General features: G+C 41.2%; 1 protein-coding gene across 4 annotated transcripts; it reads left to right on the plus strand.

Moving 5' to 3' along the window:
- Positions 1 to 14,652: 14,652 nt before the first annotated feature.
- LOC103706217 (myb family transcription factor PHL7-like) lies at positions 14,653 to 21,736 on the plus strand. 4 transcript variants are annotated; one of them, XM_008790258.4, is made up of 7 exons: positions 14,653 to 15,241; positions 16,239 to 16,460; positions 19,686 to 19,762; positions 19,845 to 19,887; positions 20,039 to 20,096; positions 20,574 to 20,643; positions 21,005 to 21,736. In XM_008790258.4, exons 2-7 carry the CDS (start codon positions 16,412 to 16,414, stop codon positions 21,386 to 21,388), a joined length of 681 nt encoding a protein of 226 aa, XP_008788480.1. In that variant the 5' UTR covers positions 14,653 to 15,241; positions 16,239 to 16,411; the 3' UTR covers positions 21,389 to 21,736. The 4 variants fall into 4 exon arrangements, with proteins under 4 accessions (XP_008788480.1, XP_008788479.1, XP_026660136.1 ...); XM_008790257.4 differs by having other exon boundaries at positions 14,689 to 15,241; positions 16,239 to 16,456; XM_026804335.2 differs by lacking the exon at positions 14,653 to 15,241 and adding an exon at positions 19,517 to 19,537 and having other exon boundaries at positions 16,239 to 16,456.
- The last annotated feature ends 3,871 nt before the right edge of the window (positions 21,737 to 25,607 follow it).

Genomic DNA, 25,607 nt, shown 5'->3' on the forward strand with positions numbered 1-25,607 from the left:
AGTAACTATATTTCTAAAATGATCTGAAATTATACCATATGTTGGTTAACCAACTAAGAAAATATTTTTGGTACGATAAAATAATAATAAAATCCATGACATAGTATTGTACAGTAGAGTATAATGCATTGTAATATTATATATTATTATATATTAAAATATTATCGTATAGCATAACATTATTATAATGTAATATAATATGAGATAATATTGTAAGATAATATAGCAATACATTATTACAAAGTATATTATTAGTATACTGTAACATAATGTAATTTCGTATAGTAATAAAATGTAATATAATATGATAATATATGATATATATAGTATAATAATGTATTATTACATCTTAAAAATGACCCAATTTAACTTGAACCTGAACTTCAATTTCTCAGCTCCTGAACTTATAACCCATTAACAATGTGACCCTTCGTCACTGAGGTATTAAATAGGTAATAGAAAGAGGCACATCCTCGCATATGCCCTTTCAGTTTACTTACATGGCACTTCCAGAAGCAAGCCTATGTTATGTTGACGACATATGGCCTTCATTCGCCCCCAAAATCGATTCATTTGCTGCCAAAATGGCGTCTCTTGGCCTTATTGGAGGTTCTATTCCACAAAGACGAAAACAAAGCCAAAGAAGAAGAAAGAAAGAGTATGGGTGAAGATTTTGGCAATGAGTGGCGGCTCATTTACTTCCGCAACCAGCGCTCTCCCAGTATTGATGAATGCCACTGCAGGTTGCCAATGATTGAGCCCACCTCATGGGTTCCCCAGAATCCTAGGAGGAAATTTTATGGGTGCAGTTTGTATGATTCAGCCGATCCTCTAAGTGTGGGCAATGCATTTAGGTGGAAGAATCATGAAAAATGCACAAGATCGAAGCAGCTCGTCCCTAGTTTGCTACGAGCAAATGACTCATTGGAGGCTCAAGTGAGGAGGCTAAGGAGACTCGAATTTAAACAAAGGAGTCAAGCTGCTGACGCCGAGAGTGTGGGCGAAGAGGTGCAAAGATTAACTACTTTGCTGGCCGAGAAGGAAAAGGCTCAAAATAGGAAAGATGGTGAAATTTTAAGAATGAGGCTATCCAGAGATTGAAGGGCAAAAGAAAGATGTATGTGCTTGGTTGTGGCAGTAACACTTGGGTTGCTTTTGATATCTATCATGTGGTGTAAGGGACCTGCCCCAAACACCTATCTCATCTCGCTTAAATTGTTGGGAAGTGTCATGTTTTTATAATCTGTTAGGAGTCGTGTAGTTTTGGCAGGCTTTTGTAGGATTGGGTGGATTGTTAGAGCAGATGCTACCTTTTGTATCTAAATTATGGAATAAATGGAGTTTCCTGCCTTTTGTGCTTATTTATGCATTCATGCTAGTGCTTAGTTAATTTTCTGTATTAGCTCAATCCTGATATGATTTAATCTGTTTGGTTAAATCCAATACATGCAATAAAGTGAACAAAATTGATATAAAACATGTAATGAAACTAAGCAAAAGATGCCATTAAGTTGTAACAAAATGTACATTGTTCAAACAAAGTACCATCTCTTACAAAAACACCAAACGCAAGACAATTCTCTTGCTACAGTGTCTGTTTGATCTTCTTTCCAACTGGTCTGAGTCTCTGTTGTGCTTGCTGCCTAGCAGCCTCCAATCCACCCACTGTCACCCAATTCCTTCCTCTCATTGGAAGTTTGCAGGTGTCACCCTTCTCACTGGTGCTCGAGCACTTGAGCTGCCATGAATTGGTGCTGAGGCGCCAGTTACCTTGAACTAGTACTGATCTGATTGGCTTTGCTAGGTACATGTGTGGCTTGGTTGGGTGGATGGTTGACTGTCCTACGGCTGCAATACAGTGAAATGAACATAAAAATATGTACGCCATTGCTTAAGCTTATAGAATAAGATAGATTTATTTATATATTTTATATTTTCTTACATTCTTCCTCACATGTAGGCCGGACTTTTTTTTTAATGGGCGAGCCCAACATGTGAAATTTTTTAATAATGAGGTTAAAGAGTGCGGAGACAGAATTCAAACTCAGGACCTCTGTTCTGATACCATGTTAAAATCACCACTTTTCCTAAAAGCTTAAGCTTATAGGATGAGATAGATTTATTTATAAATTTTATATTTTCTTAGTTATAATACATGACTGCTACATAGGGTTGGCTGCGAGCTTGAGTACTTGGACCAAAAGCACTCGATGCTGTTGTATTTGATGCTCCGGTGCTTCTCTCATCTGGGCACTGGAAGCTGTTTGAGCACTGTATGCCTAAGCAGTTGATGCTCTTGGTGCCTGACCACTTGGGGCTCTGCTGTTCGGTCTCACCTAGCCACAACTGGTGTAGTATGTCAGTTATCCAACCTCATGCATTACATGTAACAGTTGGGATTTAGGGAACTTGACAGTAATTTGGAAGCTCTAAGGGTATTTGGTGCCTGAGCACTTCACTCTAGTGCTCTTCCCTCTAGTGGCCCTTCTTCTTCTTCTTTTTTTTTTTTTTTGGGTGTAAACGGCAATTTCATATAACTCTAACGTGAATACACCTTGCCATATCAGAAGAAAGCAAAAAATACAATAGGGGCGGGAGCTCTACCGTGGAAGTCCAACAGATCTCCCCTGAATGCCGTGCAACGTAAGAGGCGACCTAGTCTGCTACACTGTTCGCCTCCCGGAAAACATGTACTGCCTCAAAATCGTCCATCTCCAAAGCCATCCTGCGGGTCTCACGAATGAGAGGATGTCCATCACCATATCTGTCCGCACCCCGAATCCAATCGATCACTATAGAGGAATCCCCCTCGAGGTGCACCCGCCTAGCACCAAGCACCTGCCTCGCGTAGGATACGCCCTCCCAAGCTGCCCGTAGCTCAGCTCCCACTACTGTGAGCCCAGGCGTACATCGGCCACCCGCCACAACCAGGCGTCCAAGATGATCTCTGATGACGAATCCAACCCCGCCGGACCTCCCCTCTAATGCTACACTACCATCAAAACTCACCTTGAGATAACCAGGGGGTGGGGGCACCCAAGAAGCAAATACAAACCTGGGCGCTAAAACAGCACAATGAGTACCCCAGATGTCCCTGGCCGTCCCAAGAGAACACAAGTCGAGACCGGAAGAAACCTCCCCAGCCTGAAGCACAGCTCTGTCCACCACCATCCTCGTCGGGAACCTCCTGCCCTCAAACAAACGTGCATTCCGATCCAACCAAATGTGGTAGGCCAGATATGCTCTAAGTATCCCCGCCTGCGCAAACCTAGGGCTCCGCATGGAAGCTCTCAGCAAATGTAACAAATTCTGTGCCGACTCCACTGAACAAGGAAGAGGAATAGGTGACCTCCTCCATATCTCCCTAGCCCTGGGACACTGCAACAGGACATGCTCGATGGTCTCCACGGCGTCTGTGCACATCTCGCAAAACTGAGGGATCCGCACTCCCCGTCTGACTAGCACTCTTCTGGTAGGTAGGCATCCCCAGGCCACCTTCCAAATGAAAAGTGCCACCCGCGGATGGATACGCATCCTCCAAATCCATCCTCCCTCAATCTGCCTGACTGGCTCCCCACTGAAGAGAGCCATAAGATCCCTAGCCCGCACCTGCGACCATCCCGATGGCACCCAGATCAGCCTGTCAGACTCCCCTCTGGTGGGCACCGGAATAGCCAGGATCATCTCTGCCAGCTGCTCCCCGAACACCTCTCGGACCAGCCCCACCCTCCACCTGCCCTCATCTGGGATCATCAGATCGCTAACCCTACATCCAGCTAAGCGTCCCGAGTCCACCATGGTGGGCAAGCGGCTGATTAGCCCTCAACAACGAGGACCACATGCAATCGGGCTCCATAACAAATCTAGCAACATGTCGCACCGCTAAAGCCTCCCGCCTCACCAATAAGGACTGTACCCCTAAACCTCCCCATCTGGTCGGCTGACACACCATCTCCCATGCCAACAAATGAATGCCATCTCTACCACCCTGCATCCTCCAGATAAAACTTCTGAGAAGCTGCTCAATGGTCCTCAGAACCGCCACCGGGATGAAGGAGGTTGAAAGTAGATAGGTAGGGATCGAGGAAAGGACTGACCGAACCAACGTGATCCTCCCCATCATAGATAGTGAGTGCCTCTGCCAACCCTCCACCCTCTGCCTGATGCTGGCCTCCAGGAAAGTACAATCCCTGCCGCGGAGTCGCCGACCGGAAAGCGGGACCCCCAAGTACCTCATCATGCCATCCTGCTCAGCCACCCCCAAAATCTCCATGATAGAGTTCTTCTCCTCTCGTCTGGTCAACGGGCTAAAGCAAACTGCAGATTTCGATAAGTTAACCTGTTGACCTGACATAGCACAGTAGTCCCGTAGAACCCTACCCAAAACTCGGGCGTCCTGCCGTGTCGACCGGGCCAATAGCAAAAGATCATCCGCAAACAGCAGGTGAGAGATCGAGGGGGCATCCACTGCTGGCCTGTAAGCATCCAGCTCCTGAGAAAATACAGCCTGATGCAAGAATCTGGATAAAGCATCCGCACAGACAATAAACAATAGAGGAGAAAGCGGGCATCCCTGCCGCAAACCTCCTGACGACACAAAGAAGCGGGAGGGTGTGCCATTCACCAAGATGGCAAAAGAAGGAGCCCTGACACAACCCATAATCCACTGAATCCATGTCTCCGGAAAGCCAAACACCTGCAGAGACTAATGGACAAAGTCCCACCGCATCCTATCATAGGCCCTCTCCATATCAAGCTTGACCCCCATCAAGCTCCTCCTCATCGGGGCCCTCCCCAGATCGAACATGAACTCCTGAGCTATCAGTACATTGTCGGAGATGCTCCGACCACCTATGAAAGCACCCTGCTCCGAACTAATCAGCCTCGGAAGTAAGTCCCTCATCCTGACAGCAAGAATCTTCGCCGTTGCCTTATACACAGTGGTGCATAGGCTGATCGGTCGAAAATGACCCGGCTCAGTGGCATCCTGCCGCTTCGGTATCAGGGTAATGAAGGTCCTCTGCCAGTCCGATGACATCACGGCTGTGGTAAAGAACTGCTGTATGGCCGCCGTCACATCCTGTCCCACTACCATTCAGTATCTCCGGAAGAACAACGGTGGAAAACCATCTGGCCCTGGTGCCTTCTCTCCCTCAAGGGACCACACTGCCGCCCTAATCTCCTCCTCTGATACCGGTCTAATCAGTACATCTGTCTCCTCCTCCGACACCCTCATAGTAGGCATCGGCATCTCCACTCGACGCCCCCCATCTAACGGCTCCGTCCACCTCACTCTAAAAAAGCTCTCCATAATCCTCCGGATCATGTCAGGGTCCTCCGACAGCTGCCCATCCTCACTCCTGATGACTTTGATCATGTTCTGATGCCTTCTGATCACTATCGCCTGATGAAAAAATCTAGTGTTCCGATCTCCCTCCAAGATCCACTGGACCCTGGACTTCTGTCTCCATAATGTATCCTGCTGCCTAAGAAGGGAGTCATGTAAGGCCAAGTGCGATCTAAGCTCCCCCATCTCCTCCTCCAATAACCCTCCCCTTTGTACCTCTTGAGACTGTAATCTGTCAATGGCCGCCTCCTCCTCCTCTGTTCTCCTGAAAATGTTCCCCACCTCCTCACGGTTCCACCTTCGCAACCGCCTCCTGGTCAACTCCAGCCTCCGGGACACCCGATACATAGCATCACCCCTTGGTAGAGAAGCTAGCACTGCCACGAACAGCACCCCTACAAGCCCTTCTATTGTGTCCCATTATTAAAACATTACAAAGTTGATGATTCCCACCAAGAATTTGATCGCCGGGTCAGGCTAATTCAATACGGATCAGTACTAATAAGTATGTGAACATCACTCCAGCAATGGCACTGCCGCCAACCTTGGATGCCTTGCAAGGATTCCTTGTATTGGGTTCATCCTTATCCTTCTTCCTGTTTTTCTTTGGCCTGTCAGGCTGCTTCCTAATAAAGGGAGGCTTTATAGGTGGTTTGTCAACCTCAGGCCACAGCTACCCATTAATTGTCTCAATTATAGGATCATAAGCCTTCATGTAGGTTTCAACTCTGCAGCAATCCTGAACATAGTCTTCGACCCAATATTTTTAGCAGAAAATTCATGCAATGGCATGTATGCAGAGGATCCCTAACAAATCCCATGCTTTACATGAGCATGTTCTCCTAACTAGGTGTGGGATACGGGGCTGAAGTCGGCAACCCCAGCCGACTTCAGCCCCGATCCTAATATGGGAGGAACCGGACAGAGGATCGTGATGGCGATCCTCTCCGGTTCCTCCAGGAGCAATTGGGGCAAGGCGCCGCGGGCATCCCGCGGCACCCCCCCACCCCTTTCCGGTGAAACCGCGGCCAATCACGGCCGCGGATCACGCTCGGCCACCGCGATTCACGCGGCGGAGAGCCATTACCAAAGGGCTATAAAGCCCTTTCTTTTCCTCCTCCCAGACCTTCAAGCCCTCCTCCGACTCTTCCTCTCCTCTCCTTCCCTCCTCCTGTCTGGTGACCAGCGTGCTCTCCCAGCTGACCGCCATCCGAAGCCCCTTCACAAGTTTACCAGTATTTCTGGATCTTCTTCCTCTCCGGAAGCAGCACCGCTGCTTGACCACTGGATCGAGCCTCCCCCGGCCAAGATTTGCCATCTCCGTTGACCGCCGGTGAGCCTCCCTCCTCCTTATCTTTGTTCTCATGCGAAATAACATGATTTTTTCCTCCTCCGTTCAGCCCCTCAAACCGAGATCATCTCGGTTGCTCTTCGACCCCCGCCACCGCAGCGGCCGGCTGATCGTCGACCAGGCGACAGCCCCTGGCCACCCAGGCCGACCACCCTGCCGCCCCCTTCTCTCCCGATTGTTCCTTCTTCCCCTGTCCATGGGGGATTTGGGGAAGGAGGAGGCCCATCAGGGGCCAAATTGGGCCCGTTGGGCCCTATCCATTTCAGGCCCAACTTGGGCCCAGTTCACGTCCGAACCAGAAATTCGAAACCCAGTTCATGCCCGAACCTGAAATTCGAAATCCAGTTTAGATCCGAACCCGAAACCCAGTTCAGGCCCGAAACTCGAAATTCGAAATCCGAAATCCGAAACTCAAAACCTAAACCCGTTTGGCCAATAAAGGAAAATTTTGCAGAAAAGCCCTTGGCAGTAGGTTATTTCATAAAAAGGTCTTTTATAATTTGTATGTGGTCCCTATAAGGATGATTTATTATATAAAGGTCCTCAACTATATTTGTTTGGTCCCTTTACTCAAGTTTTATTACGGAACAATACTATGTAATTAGATATTGGTCCCTGCAATGGATTCTATTGCATAAATGAACCAATAAGAGGCCAACCTTAGGGGCCCTATTGGGCTGTGTCTGATGTGGGCCATATCGGGCCATGTTCATTATGGACCAACTCTGGGCCCTGTTGGGCCGTGCCCAGTAGTATTACTTCTGGATTTTGCTTAACTCTGAAATTAACAAGAAATTAATTAAATTTAAATAGGTGAACCTGATCCGCCTATCTGAAGTAGGGATTAAGCGAGAAGAGATAAGTAACTTAATACTTCAAAGTGCATTTTTGAAATTATTTGGTAAAATAATTATTAGTGAATTAAATTTCGAAATATGTTTTGTATTCAGTAAAATGGGTCAGGCATGTTAAATTTTATTTGAAAATCATGTTATATGCTCTGAAATCCGTAAAATATGACTGGACAATTTATGAAATCTATTTATATATATATGCATTCTCAGCATGGCTATGATCTATTCTGTTCTGTTCTGGCCCTGCCAATGGAGATTATACGTTGGATCTGTCGACTTGTAATCTGTGAGAAACTGATTTCGACACCGTGCCACCGGTGATTAGAATAGTGGATTTGGACACCGGTTACCATCGGTGGATAAATATAGTGGATTTGGCACTTTTGTGCAACACCGGCTGCCATCGGTAGATAAAAATAGTGGATTTGGCACCTTGTGCAATCCATGCTACTAGGTTACATGGCCGTAGCCTATTATGTTGAGATTATGGTATCAGAATTTTTGAAAAAATGATAATAAGTTTTGAAAGTAGTAAAACGATGTTATTTATGATTTATTCCAGACATTATCCTGTATTTTGATCTGATATGCTCAGACTCCACTTTGAGGTATTTTGTTCCTTACTGGGCTAGTGGAGCTCATTATTTTATTTTCTCTGTTTTTCAGATCCAGAGGCTTGATCGCACGGGATTGGAGAGTGCGTTAGATTTTTCGATGATTTCTTCAGTTATCGGCATTTTAGTTAGATTAGCTTGAACATTTGAATTATGTTGGCATATGCTATTTTGAAATTTTGTAATTTGACCAACTTAAATAATTATGTCATCTTTAAATATTGATAAGAGCACAAAAGTGCGACCTATATATCACTAAAATTAGTGTTATTGCTAACCGATAATAATAAAATCACTAAATTAATATTATATTTGGGTTTGACACCGATTATCATAAATTAGAGATAAAATGCACATTGAGTACAAATTTGACTTCAGAAGGATTCCTTCCCAAATCCGACCCGGTTGAAGATCGAGTCGGGTCTGAATCGAGTCGGGTCTGAGTCGGGTTCGGGTCTGAGTCGGGTTCGGGTCCGAATCGGGTCCAATTTCTTTGTGCTTTTGGAAAAGAATTTTGGGCAAATCTAATTTGACCATATCATAACTATGAGGTGCTGGGTGACCCATGACTTGAAAGACTTGCAATTGACCTCCAGTCAGAACAGATGACCCGTGACGAATTAAGTCCGTCCGTCTACAAGCCAAAATTCATATCACACTATGTTTTTATCTATATGACTAATTGGACGGAACTTGGTGTCTCGCAGCTCCCCTCTCACGAGGGCAAAGAAAGTCCCAGACCTTCTTCCAAAATCCAATTCCATTGCAGAAACTGGCACATGACCAATATTCAGTCAAGCGAGATCCAGCGCCCGGATCCACGCTCCTCCCGGCTTCTTCCGCTCGACCCAACGCGATCACAGCTCCATCCCAGCGTCTCTTCCGCATCTCCTTCCTTACGCGATCAGAACCCCAGCATCTCACTGCATCCAAGCCTCCAAATTAGCCCCCAATTGCAGCCATTTCCTTCTGTCCGCACGTCAACCTCCCGGAATCCCAGCGGCCAGCTCCATTGATCCGGCCATCTGCAATCAACCCGGCGCCCCAGCAATCACGCATCCCCCTTCCAGATTCGAGAGTCCCCAGCAGCAATACCGATCCAAAGATCCCGCGATGCAGCCCCTCCTCCGCGATCTGCCCTCCAGCATCATGCCAAAGATCCCGCGTCCACCTCTTTCACTGTTTCAAAAATCATCTAGCGCGGCATCCTCCTTCCTGCGATCCCGCACACGAGCATGCGTACCCCCCCTCTAATCAGGGGGGTGGGCGACCTATTTAAGGGAGGCAAGGCCATCGGCTGTAGGGGGGACGGACGCCCAGAAAAAAAACAGAGCACACTCTGTTTTGAAGAAGAGAAGAATAAAAAAATTAGGGGGAGAGAAGAAAGAGGAGTAGTTTTGTTTTGTTTTTCTTTCTTTGTTTTTATGTCTTATTTTGTTGAAGGGAGGAAGCATTAAGTTCCAATTCTCATTTTATTTTTGTAATTATCCTTTTATGCAATCCATTATTGTCATTTTCTTTCATGCAATCCCTGTTCTAGATTCGAGTTAAGTTCTATTTTCTTTTTATGAAATCTTTTAATTTTTCTTTTTATGCAATACATTAAATCTTCCTTTATGCAATTTGTGTTCACTTCAAGCTTCTTGTTTTCATCCATTTTAATTTATGCCAAAACTCTTATTTGATTAATTAAATAAATGCTTTTCGAATTTAAATACTTGTCTTTTAGTTAATTTCAATTAAAAAAATATTCTCCGGTAGACTAGAGAATCCATCAACATCCTCAAAATAATGTTTTTCTTCTAGCATTCAAAAATCGGTTTTTAACCCGAGTGAACATTTTAATTTTTATGCAACTCCAACCGCCTCCCTGTGGATCGACCTCTTACGACTGCTATTCTTCGAGTAGAAAAGGTAAGAGTAAAATTTAATTAAACTTTTGTTCGTCGATTCTAACAACGATCTGTCTAGCATATTTTTAGGTAGACAGAAAAGGACGAACAAATATCTGTATTTGCTCCGATATGTTCCGATGCCTTGCACGCCTGTGCGGCCCACCATACGGGCATGCGGCGTCTGCCGCGCTCCGGGCTCGGGGCATGACACTAGGTCCACTGCAAACTGCTCCTCGATAGACAAACTAACTTGAAACCTATAATTCCCGGTTAGGGACGGCGTAACTTAGTGGACTCTAACTTCAATTTCTCTTAACCTTTTCCGAATTTTGAGGCATATATCCCTCTCATACCCTGTCATCCACCTCCTCTTTATTTGCAATCTCTTCGTCAACATTATCCTAATAGTCCCCATAAGACTTAGATTAGAATTTGTCTCTAGCTGCCAATATGCATCCATTGAGTGTCTCACTAATATTATTCTGATTTCTGTCAGATTTGGTAAGTGTCTGAAAGTGTGACTTGCTCCATTGCTTAGCAAGCTTCTTTGAAAGCCAGTTGTATACCTTCTTGCTTAATTCTTTCATCTCTTCCATATGCTCCTCCTCTATATGCTTCTCAAAATCAGGTATTGTTGTAGCCCTTTTTGCTGCCTATAGGCTATCATTCAAATAATTTCGATTCTGAGCTTCCTCGAAGTTATCATATAGGTGCCTACAACAAAATCTCATCTCCACTCCAGGTACACTACAGGAAAAAAGACCTATCCCGGCGCTTTTTTGGATCTTTAGCGACGCTTTTTAGCATCGGCTAAAGTACCGCCGACGCAACGACAAGCGTCGCCAAAGCATTGGAGGTACCAGAGTGGCAAAATTTTTTGCCGACGCAGGAGGAAAGCGTCGGCAAAAATCTGAATTTACCGACGCTTGTTTAGCGTCGGAGATAAACCTCTAACGCTGGAACAAGATCCTTTAAGACCATGACACAGTTCATAATCAAAGTTAAATGATCAGAAGATAATAAAAGCAACGAGAATACATCAAACACACAAAGAGAGTTAGAAGAATATACTTTTTACTTGTCACTCATTACAGTCCATTCACCTTGATTTTGAATGTCAATATCTTCTAATAAGGCCTGAAGGAACCAAGTCCATGATTCTTTGTTCTCCAGTTCCACTACAGCATAGGAAATTGGATACGTTTGATCAATTTGCATCCATACCAACAACAGATAATAGTTGTCCTTTATAAGGTGCCTTCAAAGAAAATCAATCCAATCCAATATTCTCCTACTTCCAACTAAAAATCAAGTCTTCAAGTCTCTCAGACAAATATAAAACTTCTTGAAGATCAAATCCCCATAAAGAGCCTCTATACTAGTTGGCACCTTGCACCAAACTTTAATGCAAGGTCTATTAGAATTAATGCCCTAATCATGACGAACTTAGGTCATTTAGCCACTTAATTGGTTCTGTAATTGTAAAAGACATGGTTCATCTATGATGATTAGCTTTTATTAATTAGGTTAAATTACTTTTATATCAAGCTATACTTTGAATCAGACGGTATAGGGCATACCATACCGTACTAGGTATCCGGTATGGATGGCATACCGATACTTGGTATGGCAAAAAAAATTTCGTACCATACCGTATCGACATTGTACTAGTGTGATATCGATATCAGGTCCGGTACTGAGATGATGAATTTGGACTATACTAACTATCTTGTGATAAGCCTCTCGCCAGGCGTCAACGAGCCCGGAGGCCAAACCCCCATTACTTGGTCGCCATCGATCGTGTCTTCAACACGTGGAACTCAGCCCCGAGTTCGCAAGAGAAAATGAAGGCTGCCACGACGAAGCTAGGAGAAGAAGGAAGACGGGGCTTCGCTGATGGCCATGATGCGAAGACGGAGGGAGTAGAAGGATGTCTGGAGCTGGGAGTGAAAAGCAAACCACATTGGGGCCATGCACACGGTTTCGACGCTGAGACGTGGGTAACGGGGAGCAATTCGCCAATGTGATAGCCCATCTTTCGTCAGTCAGTTATCAAGGGGTCACGTAGGGATAGTAAAAGGAGGGGAGCGAGGGAGGGTTCGGTAGGTTTTTTTTCTTCTATTTATTATGAGTGTAATGGGTTGCTCTTACCCGAAGTAGAGCCTTATTAATAGAAGCATTTCCTTATCCCATTCGATCTCTCTCTCTCTCTCTCTCTTGGTATCAGAGCTAGAAGATGTCGAACTAAGAATGGATCAAAAGAGTTTGCGGCACTTCTTGGAGCAACGTGTGAGTATGTCGGAACAGCAGAAGTGGGTGGCCAAGCTACTGGGATATGAATATGAAATCATATAAAAACCCAGGAAGGAAAAACGGCAGCGGACACCCTATCTCGCCTCCCTGATGCCGCAGAGCTCAATGCCATCAGTCGTCCAATTTTTGACATTTGGGAGGAGATACGAGCTGCCCATAACGAAGACCTCTACTTGCGACAGAAGATTCAGCAACTGGCAACAAAGCCCGAACGCTTGAAGAACTACCAGCTCAAGGGAGGAATCTTATATTACAAAGACAAGATCGTGATTCCGTCTGGATCTCCACCAAGAAACAAGCTAATGGTGAATACCATAATACCAAGATCGGCGGACACTCAGGTTTACTGAAGATGTAAAAACGAATCTCTCAAGCCTTCCACTGGGGATCGATAAAAAAGGATATAAGAAAGTTTGTGGTCAAGTGTGTGGTACATCAGCAACAATAATATGAAGCCCATGCTCCAGTGGGGTTGCTGTAACCATTGCCGATGTCTACTCAGGTGTGGGAGGACATCTCCCTAGACTTCATCTAGGGCCTACCCTGGTCTAGAGGAAAGAATGTGATACTGGTTGTCGTAGATCGACTAACCAAGTACGTACATTTTTTATCTCTTTCTCATCCATATACGGCAAAGGGAGTAGTAGAACTGTTCGTAAACCAGGTGGCCCGACTACATGGGATGCCACGATCGATCGTCAGTGATCAGGACCCTATGTTTGTGAGCACTTTCTGGCGAGAGTTTTTCAAGCTCCAAGGAACCTCTCTCAAAATGAGTACGGCATACCATCGCAATCTGATAGCCAAACCGAAGTAGTGAATAGATGCGTGGAGCAGTACCTCAGGTGTTTGTGTAGCTAGTTTCCGAAGACACGAGAGCCAAACCTAGCTTGGGCGGAATACCGGTATAACACCACTTTCCACTCAACTGCTGGGATGACACCCTTCCAAGAGTTGTATGGGTGGGCGCCACCCTCCATCACCTGGTATTTGGAAGGGATCTCAGTTGTTGATGAAGTGGACAGAAACCTAGTCGATCGTGACCAGTTGATGAGGGAGCTGAAGAACAATCTAAAAAAGGCACAATGTTGCATGAAACCGGATGCAGATGAGAAGAGAAGGGAAGTCTCTTTTACGGAAGGAGAGTAGGTGTTTATGAAACTCTCCCCTGACCGGCAGCAGACCATCTTCCATCGAGCTCACCAAAAACTCACCTAAAAGTACTTCGGACCCTATCGCATCATCGAGCGAATTGGTCCGGTAGCTTATCGGCTAGCATTACCAGAGACCGCTAGGGTTCACCCAGTATTTCATGTATCACTCCTCAAGAGGAAGCTTGGAGAGGGGCAAGTTTCGTGTGCAGATCCTCCGCCCATATTTGAGGATGGAAGTTTAGAGATGGAACTAGAGATTATCCGAGACTACCGCTGGGTCAAGAAGGGAGGAAAGCTCCTTGAAGAAATTCTTGTGCAATGGCGTTCTCTGCCGAAGGAGGACGCCACTTGGGAAGACTACGCTCAGCTGAAGAGACAATATTCGAAAGCAAACCTTAAGGATAAGGTTTTGGCGGAAGGGAGGGGTGATGATAAGCCTCTCGCCAGGCCTTAACGAGCCCGGAGGCCAAACCCCCGTTACTTGGTCACCATCGACCGTGTCTTTGACATGTGAAACTCAGCCCCGAGTTCGCAGGTGGAAATGAAGGCTGCCACGATGAAGCTGGGAGAGGAAGGAAGACGGGGCTTCGTTGATGGCCATGATGCGAAGACGGAGGGAGCGGAAGGATGTTCAGAGCTGGGAACGGAAAGCAAACCATGTTGGGGCCATGCACACGGTTTCGACGCTGAGACGTGGGTAGCGGGGAGTAGTTCACTGATGTGATAGCCCATCTTTCGTCAATCAATTATCAAGGGGTCACGTAGGGATAATAAAAGAAGGGAAGTGAGGGAGGGTTTAACAGTTTTTTTTTCTGTTTATTCTGAGTATAATGGGTTACTCTCATCCGAAGTAGAGCTTTATTAATAGAAGCATTCCCTTATCCCATTCGATGTCTCTCTCTCTCTCTCTTCGTGGCTGGGACCTATCATCTTGATTTCCAACAAATGGATATCGCCCAATTGTATCACACTTATTATACCATGTCTTTTTAAAGTATCATGTGCCGAAGCTGGCGTAGCTCAGGCGGTTAGAGCATGTGGCTGTTAACCCGAAGGTTCAAACCCTTCCTCTTGCTCCCAGATTTTTAAGGAGGGCCTCTTTTCAGTGGCGCCCTCCACTGTTTATCTCAACCTACTCCCCCAATACGACAAAATGATATCCAAAAACAGCCACCGTCCTGTTTTGTCTCATTGCAGGATTCCTCTCTTTTAAAATTCCCCGCCGTGCCTCCGACCGCCGGAATCACTCGGTTTCAGTACCGCCGTCTTTGGCACGCCACCTCGGGGACGGTTCTTTTATCCCAAAACCAGGACAATGCTCCGGCCGCGGGACGGAAACCCAATCTCTGCCTATCTCCGCCTCGATTTCTTCGTCTGAATTCCACCTCTACCAAACCCTTGCCTCAGCCTTTCCCCTTTGGGGACCCACCTAATCCTCCCTTTTCCGGGCTCCAATTTTACCCAACTTTGTCCATCTTTCGCCTGCGGCTTTCTTTGTCCGGCTTCTCCCTCTGCCGCGCCTTGGATCTGCGTCGTAATGCTGTGAATTGGCTGTTGCGATCGGAAAGTTTGGGTTCTGAAGGGGATTCGTGGTGCGGAATGGGGGTTGGAGGCGATTTTGATTTCGGGAGCTGGAGGTGAGGGTAGAGGTCGATGGGTTGTGGAGGTGCTGGATCAGGGGTCGGGAGAGTTAGCGAATTGCCTCTATAAGAGGTGGGTTTTTATCAAAATCGTCTTCTTTTTTTCCTCCTTTTTTATGGATTTGTCCCTTGACGTGCTTCTTTAGTCGTTTGGATCGCGATGATTTTGATGATTTTATCTCACTTTTGTGTTTTAAGGAAAATTGCATGCATTTGTTTGTAGCTTTCCTGCTAGAGTAATTCGAGGTAGCATAAGAAGCGTTTTTTTTTTACCGAGTTTTTACGAATATAGATGCATATACTTTCTCATGGTTCCGGGGTTCTTGTCGGTCTTATGAGTCTCAGCCGTTTTCTGGTTTTCTTGTTTTGTCTTGTTATTATTTTTGGGCTTTGTGGCAACCTCGAAATGCGGTTATGGGATTCCACGCTAATTTGTCTCTCTTTTTTATTTCCTTATTTTATCTTATTCTTCCTTTTGTGTGTTGTATGTTAATACACAGAAGGCGAGAAGCCTTCTTGTGTAGTTTACTGCTTGTGAAACTGGAACTAAGTTGCATCTGATGAAAGTGGTGAGTTAATGCATAGTTTTGCTTGTACGCCACTTTGTTTGAATTAAGTTATCGTACTCTGGGTTGCTTATATTGAAGTTAGTGTTATGTAATTGGAGTTGTGATGCTTTCTTAATTTTTCTCCACAAACAAATTGATATGATCTTTCAGTTCTTGGTAATGTGATTATTTAAGTGGATGTATTTGGAAGTAGAGTGGTTGTAATTTTAGTTGATTGGGTTTGCCAAATGCTGTAATTGAAGATAGTGATTTTCTATTATTGCCATAGGGCTGTCAGAGATGAAACAAATGTTCAACCCATAACGGTCTTCCTGCTTTTAATTGTTACGTAGTAAATGAGAAGAGGGGGAAAACTACTTGTTTTTTATTATCTGCACTACATTGTTCTGAAAAATAGGAGGATAATCGACTGGCTTCAGGCATTGGTTTGACATCAGATTCTCTTATGCTTTTTTCTTCCTGGATTATCTTCTAAATGTACTATGATGTTCTAAATTGCAGTCTTCTCACCATGTACCATGCAAAGAAATTTTCAACTATTTCCATGCTTCCGCATAAGGCCCAAGGCACTGAGCAACTTGCTAATGCTGGAGTTATGGGTGGATCGAATGTAAGCAATCCAATTAATTCTGGGGGCAGTGGGAAACAACGATTAAGATGGACTTCAGATCTTCATGACCGTTTTGTTGATGCAATCACACAACTCGGTGGACCAGATAGTGGGTATTTTCAATTCAGTGAACATGATTTATATATTAAAATGGTACAACCAAAAAATGATAGCTTTATAGTGTATGTTCTGAAAGATTATCATAATTTAGTATACTGCTATGACATACATTTACTGTAACATTGTTGCAAATTTGTGATCATGTATACACTGTGAAAGTTTTCTAATATTTCATAGCTGTAAGCTTATCATCGTGGAAGAGAGAAAATGTGTAATTGAATAGCCTGGAGTAAGCTAGTGTTGATGATAATTGTGGGCATTTGAATTGGTAAGATTTTATATATTGATGGTAGAACCTAGAAAGCAATATAAGCTTTCTTCCTTTATTAAATGCATATGATGCAAGCAATCATCGCTCTATTTAAAGCAGCTGGGTAGCCTTGCTCCTCTTTATTTTCCCAAATTAATTCCATTCTGGTATTGTGGTGAGGAAACCTTGGTTGTCCAAATCTAGTACATAGGTTAGAAGCCTCAAAAGCCCAAAACATATGACTTTTTGTACATTGGCATTTTAGGCCTTGTAGATCACATTCAATGTTTAGGTTTAGGTTTTTTCAACCACTATCATCAAACTTTGTACTTGGTGTAAGCCCTTGCTTTACACCCTATGTGTCCTATAACCACCCTTTTTTTCATGATAGCATCTAATGAAGTGTTTGTCATGTGAAAACTCCAAAGGCTCCCAGAGCAACAAGGCCCCTGATGATCAGCTGGTTAACATGATGCGTGGTTAGAAATTATCCTACTTTGTGGAAAATGCAGGCAGCACAGGTAATTGATGTAGAACCAAAAGGGGTGCTGGTTTTCTTAGCTGTTTACATCTTTACATCGTAATCTGTTTTGGTGAACAGATAGATGTAAATATGATTTATATAGATGTGTGCCAGATTGCATGATGTTTCAATAAGCAGAGCTTGACAAGCAGATGCTGTTTCTCTCATTATAATTGGTCAGTTCCTGCATAAGCGTAGCGTTAAGTCTTAAAATTTGTGAATTATTAAGAGTAGTGGTAAAACTTTTGATTAAGTAATTTAAATCAGACCACTTTTCTTTTCTTTTCTTTTCTTTTTAATGAGAGATCAATGGTTCTGTTAGTTATCTGATTGCTGTCAGCAAATCTTTCTGTAATTCTTGTAATTCTTCATTTTTCTTCCCCTTTTAGATTTCCTTTTAATATCTAAGAGGCCATCACTTATTGCACTTTGTCCTCCATCTTGAGCCATAGCAACAATTCACTGTCTCCTTTTGCCAAGGCATGGTCAATATTGACTATTGAATATGCATTATAAGATGCCTATCTTGTGTCTGAGAATGTAGATCAATGCGGTCTTATGATTTGTCAGCTTGAAGATGGGCCAAAAGATTGGTCGGCAATCACGTGATGCTTCTTTTTAATATTTCCCTAGAATGGGGTATTTTTTGCTTTCACTGATCTTTGAGATTTGCAGAGTCCATTGCAATTAATTGATGTCATTTAAGAAAGTGGCTGTGGTTACCTTTTGCTTCTATTTTCTTCAAGTTGGTGTTACAAGGCTTTGCTATTTTGCCGGATAATATGATCACTTTTACCTACATTTTAATTGTCAGTTTTCACCTCGTATGGATTTGGCTTTTCTTAACTTATTTATCAACTATATTTGGCTGTATGTTTTGTATTAATTTCTTGAAGAACAGCTAAACTGTTTGCTGACACTCTTGATATTATTAAACTAAGTAATGTTGCATGGACATGGATGTGAAACTACTGGTCTGACATTATTGGCTCAGTTTTGTCAAGCTAAGTTCTTTTGATTTTGTGAACACGACCACATCATAAACAGTTGGTGAATAAAAAGTAGACAAAAAAGAAAACAGTTGTATTAAACTGTCATTAGCTAACATCAGCTTTTTGTTTGTTACAAGAAACAAGTCCATGGTAGGTTCTAAGCTAATTTTTATTTAGTCTCCATCTCCCTTCCTAAGAGTGAAAGAGAACCCAAATCAAGGTATAACAATGTTTCAAAGTCCAATGCTTTTTAATTGTTTAGGTGTTTTGTACAAAAACTTCTATTGAAATGTTGGTTGTCTTTATCAGAAGTAAGTTTTACTTTCCAAATTCTTATAATATTTTTTCGAATTTAGAGGAGGAAAAAGGTTCATGAATAGCTTCTCCAAGAATTAAATCTGTCAGTCTATCTATGTCAGCTGTTCAGGGCATGCATTTATTTAGCTCTTTTTGCATGTAAATTGAGGGCAGCTTAAGGTTTTGATATTGAGTGGATAAGTATCATATTAGAAAAATACTGATTTGGATGATTTTTGTGTAATGATTTCATTGTTGCATGATGAACATATGGTTGGAACCTTCTGCTGCAAATATTGTGCTTGGTTTACTCGCTAAATCCTTCCGTTAGGATTTAAACAGTTTTTAGTTTGATTATGTGTTGAAGATCCAATTATGAATCTCCTGTATATGCTTTGTGGCAAGAAAGGTGCCTATGGTTTAGAAATCCGCTACTCAGTATTACTCTATTGTAAAATGACTTCAGCTTTTCATCAGGTTACATTTGTTGCATTTGGTGCATCATTTTTGTGCTTTTCTTATTTACATTTACAAACTATAGCATTTTTGGTGAAGTCATGACTTTGAATGCTAGTGCTTATATAAGTCATTGCTGGTAGTAAATCATTGAAATCTGGTGTAAATTAATTTAGTTGGTAAACCAAATTGCCTAAACCCATTGTTAGCATGTCTTATCTTTTGCACCGATAAACATTTTTATTTTCTTTTGATATATGAAATTATAGTCATATTAAGATTTATATTATTGATGTCTTTGGATGTGAATGCTGAACAAAAGTTACCTGTGCTTCTTCTAATTTCACCATCTCTGGTGGAAGAATTGCACTCTATCTTATCGCCCTTTTTCTGCTGAATAGAAATTACCTGAGCTCCTTCTAATTTCACTATCTCTGGTATAAGAATTTCATTCTATCTCACCACCTTTTTTCTTCATCCAATATGTTTTCCATCTTTGACTGATTTTAAGCTTTATATTATTTTTTATAGCTGCTGATTAATGTCAAAGAGGTACTTTATTCCATCTCTGTTATTCCCTGTTAAAGACTGTGGATTGTGTAGATCAAATGTTTCAGTTTTGTTTTTAATTCTAAGACCTTGCTGATTTTTCTGACTTTAAGACAGTTCTCTCATATTTTTATTCTGATTATGATTTTAGGAGCAACACCTAAAGGGGTTCTACGAGTAATGGGTGTACCTGGAATTACAATATATCATGTAAAAAGCCACTTGCAGGTATGGGCCATTGCTTTTAATTGAGAGAGGTTAATGCCTTTCAGATGAGCCGAACCTTGCTGATTCTTTTGTGTTCTTGTAGAAGTACCGCCTTGCAAAATATCTACCAGAATCTCCAGCTGATGGTAAGATTATTCTCTTATGGTTGATATATGCTTCTGCTGGCTGTTTCTGTAGTCAGTCCAGAGCTCTTACTAGAAAACTATTTGAGTTGGAAAACTTTTTCTTCAAGAACAAAAATATCAGGTCCGTGCTAAAAGGACATGTTGATTGTAGGTTCAAAAGATGAAAAGAAGGACTCTGGTGATTCCCTCTCTAGCATGGATTCCGCATCGTAAGTAACCTTTTTGATTAATGATGGATTGGCTTATTTTTTACTTGTTTAGGTAGGTTTTTTGTGGTTCTCATAATTTCTCGAAAATTATTGGGCTTTCCTGAAAAACTTATCAGATGATGCACCTGCTGACTAAAAAAATTGGGTAGCTACAAATCTTGATCAAAGGGAATCTGTCCTGCTTTATTGTTTTTGTTGACCTGTTATGATGAATGGTTCAGGAGAAACTGTGTTCTTATTGCTAATGCTTGAGCAGGTATAGTCCTCGGGAGATGTAACCAGTAAAGTACACAAGACTGCACCTGCGTCCTGATACTGGCAACTGAACTTGAAATTAGTCTTGTGGATTGTCTTTTTGTTAGTAGTCTACTTACTGCTTGACTCTTGTATAGTAGGAATGTAATATGTAATTATATATGACTCATTTGGTGGAGCATGTAATTTTGGTAACATCCTGTGGTCCTTTTCATCTTCCAGAGGAATACAGATCAATGAAGCTTTGAAGATACAAATGGAGGTTCAGAAGCGGCTCCACGAACAACTTGAGGTTTGTCTATTTGCCAGCTGGCCTTGTTGCTTATTTATCTTGAATGTTGTTTGGTTTTCTTTGACTCAAGATGCTACATTTAATTCGGTCTGATCAGGTTAGATTTGATTGTCATTGCCTGTGAATATTGCATGACAGATGAATATACATGCAAATCTAAGTAACCTTTATCCTCTATCTATTGTGCTCTTATTTTCATTCTTTGTTTCTCATCCCTGGATTGCTACTTCTATGAAATCTTTTAGCTCCCCATGGTCTTGTAGATCCTGTGAGATCTGATTGTGGCTTCGTACTTTGTCGCACTTCAGACATTCTCGCCATCATAATGTTTTGAATGTCTGTACATTTTCTATATTTTTAGGTCCAAAGACAGTTGCAGCTGAGAATTGAAGCTCAGGGGAAATACCTGCAGAAAATAATCGAGGAGCAGCAGAAGCTAGGTGGTGCCCTTAAAGTCACAGAGGAAAGTCAGAAATCCTCTGAATCTCCGTCGGCTTCACAGGACTGCCTTGGTGGCCCTTCTCCGCTCAAGAAACCAAGAATTGCTGATCAGTCACCGGATGCAACCCATGAAACACCTCTACCAGAGTCCAAGCCTGACTTCATCGGTCAGTGGAATCAAGAATTCTATGAAAGCAGTGTTACTCATTTTGCATTTGATTCACGGTCAGAATTCAAAGAGGATGGAAATAATTGTGGGCAGCCGGAGAAGCATTTTGTGGGGGCTAATGCTGACAGAAGTTGAAATGGAGGTCCAAAGCAAAGATGCCCTATCGGTCGCAGGACCTGCCCCCATTATATTGCTTCATCGACATTGGAATGTGTAATCTTTTGTGATCACTCCGAGCAGGTGGATGTGCCATTCATGCATGCTTTGTACAATTCATGCATTCTTAGTCATTTGTAATTATATCAACTATCTAGTACAAGTACCATTTCCCTGAAGATTTTTTTCTTTTCTCAATACTAATATGGTAGCCGTATTTGTAGTGGAAGCTAAAACTAGAAGGCAGTTTATGCACTCCACTGTGAAATGTGAAGTCTGTTGCTTCTTTCTGATGGAACTCGCAGAGACAACATGTTTTGTGTATCATATACATGCTATGTTCACTGTTTAGCGGGGCCAGTTTCTATGAGTTTACTGGAGCTGGTGCCGAATCTTGGCTGTGCACGTAGTCTGCATGTTGATCAGTGAAGCAGCAGTATGCCTTTTTTTTCATCTAGTTGGTCATCCATGTCTATTAGAATGTGATGAGGACTGGAGAAAAAAACATTAAGGCTTTGTTTGGTTTCTTTCCAATTTCTGGGCATTGAAATGAAAATTTGAAACGAGAAAATAAAGAGAAAGTTAAGGGTCAATTCATTTGGAAAAAAAAAAACTGGAAAGTGACTGGTAGGATAACTCAACCGTATTCCAAGTCCTCATTCCTAATCACATTCTCCTCCTTAACACAACCCAAGTACCTGATCACTTTCTGGTTTCTATATGTTTTATTTCTCTTTTCCTTCGTTTCCTCCCCATCCAAACACGGTTGAATGGCTTTTATAATGTTCTTTCAGAAAGTATCGTTTGCACTCCACCAATTTGATGGTGGACTAATAATTTTGGGCTTATATCTCCTTATCCATTAGAGGGCGAGGACATCTGTGCTCCAGATATCTGTTTTTTTTTTTTTAATTCTTGGCTAGGACTAGGACTGTTGTTGGATGCGCGTTCGAGATTTTTTGTTTTTTTTTTTTGTTTTTTGTTCTTGGCTAGGACTGCTGTTGGATGCCCTTTCTAACAGCATCACTTTAGCAACTCTGCCCATCTTTTGCCTTTTCGCCAGAAAAAGGTGGCAGTGAAGTGCAGAACAAGTTCCAAAGCAAGTCCACTCACTAGTGGAGTTGGTGGGATTCACTTGACTTTGAGGGCCGGACAGATCATATGGGGCGGATATTATAAAATATTATAGAGGATGGGATTTTTATTTTGTCATGTCTTCCCAGGTGTTCATTTTGAAATCCAAAAGTTAAACAGGAATAAAACTTCTCATGCTGATAAAGTTCATTAATCTAGTAACTTTTTTCTTAAAAAAAAAATTATATGTGCCAAAAAAAAAAGAGATTATCCATAAAGAGAGACTGTTTAAATCTTTTTTTTCTTCTTTGTCGTGCTTTTTTTTATTTATCCTCTACCTTATCAAGCCATCTATCTCATCCTTGAGATCTTTCTTTTTCTTTCTAAGTCTCTTTCTTCTTCTCAAAGTCTATTTTTCTTTTCTAAAATCTTATATCTAAGAGTTTATAGAATCTAAAAAATGATGTGTATATAATTTCTTATATTAGACAAAGCTATAAAACCGTAAACTGATATTGATAAACCATATTCTAGAAACTATGTATCGATTTATTTAGAGATATATATTAGCTTGCTAAATGACTAATTTGCTTGATGTTAATTATTTGGTAGTATACATTAGTAAAAAATATATTTTGGAAACTATGTATCGATTTATTTGAAGGTGTGTATTGGATTACTGCTCAGTGTGTATTAAATAAGCTTGTAGTGTGTATCAAAAAGTCGACGAGTATGTATCACCAGCCATATAGTGTGTACTAGTGAATATGATGTTCTGAAAATAATATATCAATTTGCTTGAAGGTGTGTATTGAGTTGCTAAATAACTAACTTGCTAAATATGCATCATCTGGTCATATACTATGTACTAGTGAATACCATATTTTAGAAATTATATATCGATTTATCTAGATGTGCGTATTGGCTTGCTCGACGACTAATTTGCTTCATGTGCATTACTTGCCATGTACTATGTACTGGTAAAAAACAGATATTGGAAATAAGGAAGAAAGAGAATACCACATACAATCTTTTTTTTTGAAGGAGTCTATAACTTTTGGGGTTTTTTCTTTAAGATAGACACCAAGAAAAACATGGCAAAATAAGAAGCCTGCTCAATATTCTTTTTTTTAGTGCCCACCTTATAGGATTTTTATTTCCATTCTTTAGTGGGTAAATATCACAGAAAAATTGATCTTTTTCATTGACTAACTTATCCATATTCTTATATTTCTCTAGACGAGTAAGTTATTTTTTTATGGGTAACATTTACCTATGAAATAGAGAGAAAGCCTTACCCACCTAGAGGGTGAGTAAGTTATTTTTTTATCAACCAAAAAAACAACTTTTTATTATATTCTAATATAATATATTATGTTATTATTATAATATCATACTCTATTACATTATTATAATATATTATAATATAATATACAATATAAAAATATAAAAAATTATATGATATTATATTAAATAATACAATGTAAATATAATATAATATATATATTATATAATATAGCAAATATTATCTATATAATAATATTTGTAAAAAAAGTATCATGAGAAATATAGATAGATATTAGTAATGTAAAAGAATATGGGTAATAGTTTTCGGAATCATTTTTCAATAAATAAAAAAATGGATAAATTATTTTTTTTGTCTAAATATTGTCTGGAGAATATTTATTTAAAAAAATAGAGAATCTCATGTGAGTTTTTTATCCTCCAAAGAATGAGTCTTGATTCTTGAATGAAAAGTTGGAGGTAATGCTGTAGGGGCCAGCGCACCTAGTTCATTGTTTTACAGCTCCACTTGCACAAAGAAGACTTACAGAAGAGAATCCTAACGTATGATGAATTATTCTACCTTTAGTTACATCAATTGACTCCAAATAAAGCTTGTAGGTAATGCTAAGGACCAACTTCCAAAGAAGCATAAAGGTAGACAAAGAAAGTAGAATACCAAAAACAACTAGCAGAGCTTGGCTTAAAGGACATTTGGAGGAAGAAAAGGCTGTGGTCCACGCATGGGGTTATGGCATTCGGATTCCATGTTGAGAAGCAGCAGGAGGCATGACATGGTCCATCGGAGGCATAAATTTTGTTATGAGATTTTGTCTGGTTACTCATAAATTTAATGTGATGGGTCTCTAGCATAGTGCCAAATGGCCATGGTCCAAAGTCATTTATGAAAGAAAAAACCAAATAACGTTACAAAAATAAATTCCATGCTTATCAAAGCATTTGTTCTGTTGTTAAAGGTTGTTTTATTTGTTTTGGTTAGAAATTAAACAGGTTGTTTTATGATGAAAGAAAAAATATTTTGAAGAAAAAAATCATAAAAACAATAAAAAATATATTTTGGGACACATTGAAAAGCTGATTTATGGATTTGAACCCAAATATAATACAACAAGAAAAGCCCAAACCAAAATTTATTTATGATATACCGTAATACAAACTTTTGTAGATCATTAAAGAGTGTTTAAAATAGGTAGGATTAAATTGGATTGAAATTTCACATGCATGCACCATAAGAGATAAAGGATGATGGGATGAGATGATTGTGATTGAGAGGAGCAAGAAATTCTTATTAATCTTAATTGATACTTGGCGAGGTTTCTGGATCCCAAAATATCGTTCATCTCTTTGAATCGGTAAATATCAAAATGAACCGTGATCTCAATTCACTTTGACCTAGATAGAAGGATGTAATTTTTGCACAAAACTAAGATATTACAAGATATTGGCCTACATATAGCTACATAAGATATTGATAATTTGGTCGATATACTAAAGCTGAGGCCAACAAATACCTGGTGAACATACTAGTACTTACTAGTTTATATTTCAATATGTTAGTTCAAATCAATTGAGGTTTTGAACATACCACATCAATTGGTGCCCTATATCAATTAAACCATTATTTTGAGTAAATTCTAATAAATTTATAAATAATTGTTTAGATTTTGAAGCTTAAAATTTTCTAGTCCTTGTTCCCAGTTCAATACTTATACCAAAATTAAAATTAAAAAATCATATTATTTCACTTGCAAACTGGCTAATTACATTGGTTTTGATTTTTCTTTTTCCATACATGACAAAGTTTGGAAGCTACAACCAT

This window comes from Phoenix dactylifera, chromosome 3 (assembly GCF_009389715.1).
Source record: "Phoenix dactylifera cultivar Barhee BC4 chromosome 3, palm_55x_up_171113_PBpolish2nd_filt_p, whole genome shotgun sequence".
Lineage (NCBI taxonomy): Eukaryota > Viridiplantae > Streptophyta > Magnoliopsida > Arecales > Arecaceae > Phoenix > Phoenix dactylifera.

Coding starts and splice junctions, on each gene's coding strand:
- LOC103706217 (XM_008790257.4), top strand. CDS start 16,249: ATGTACCATGCAAAGAAATTTTCAACTATTTCCATGCTTCCGCATAAG. Junction 16,457..19,685: donor ACAACTCGGTGGACCAGATA/GTGGGTATTTTC, acceptor TTATGATTTTAG/GAGCAACACCTAAAGGGGTT. Junction 20,097..20,573: donor TCTAGCATGGATTCCGCATC/GTAAGTAACCTT, acceptor TTCATCTTCCAG/AGGAATACAGATCAATGAAG.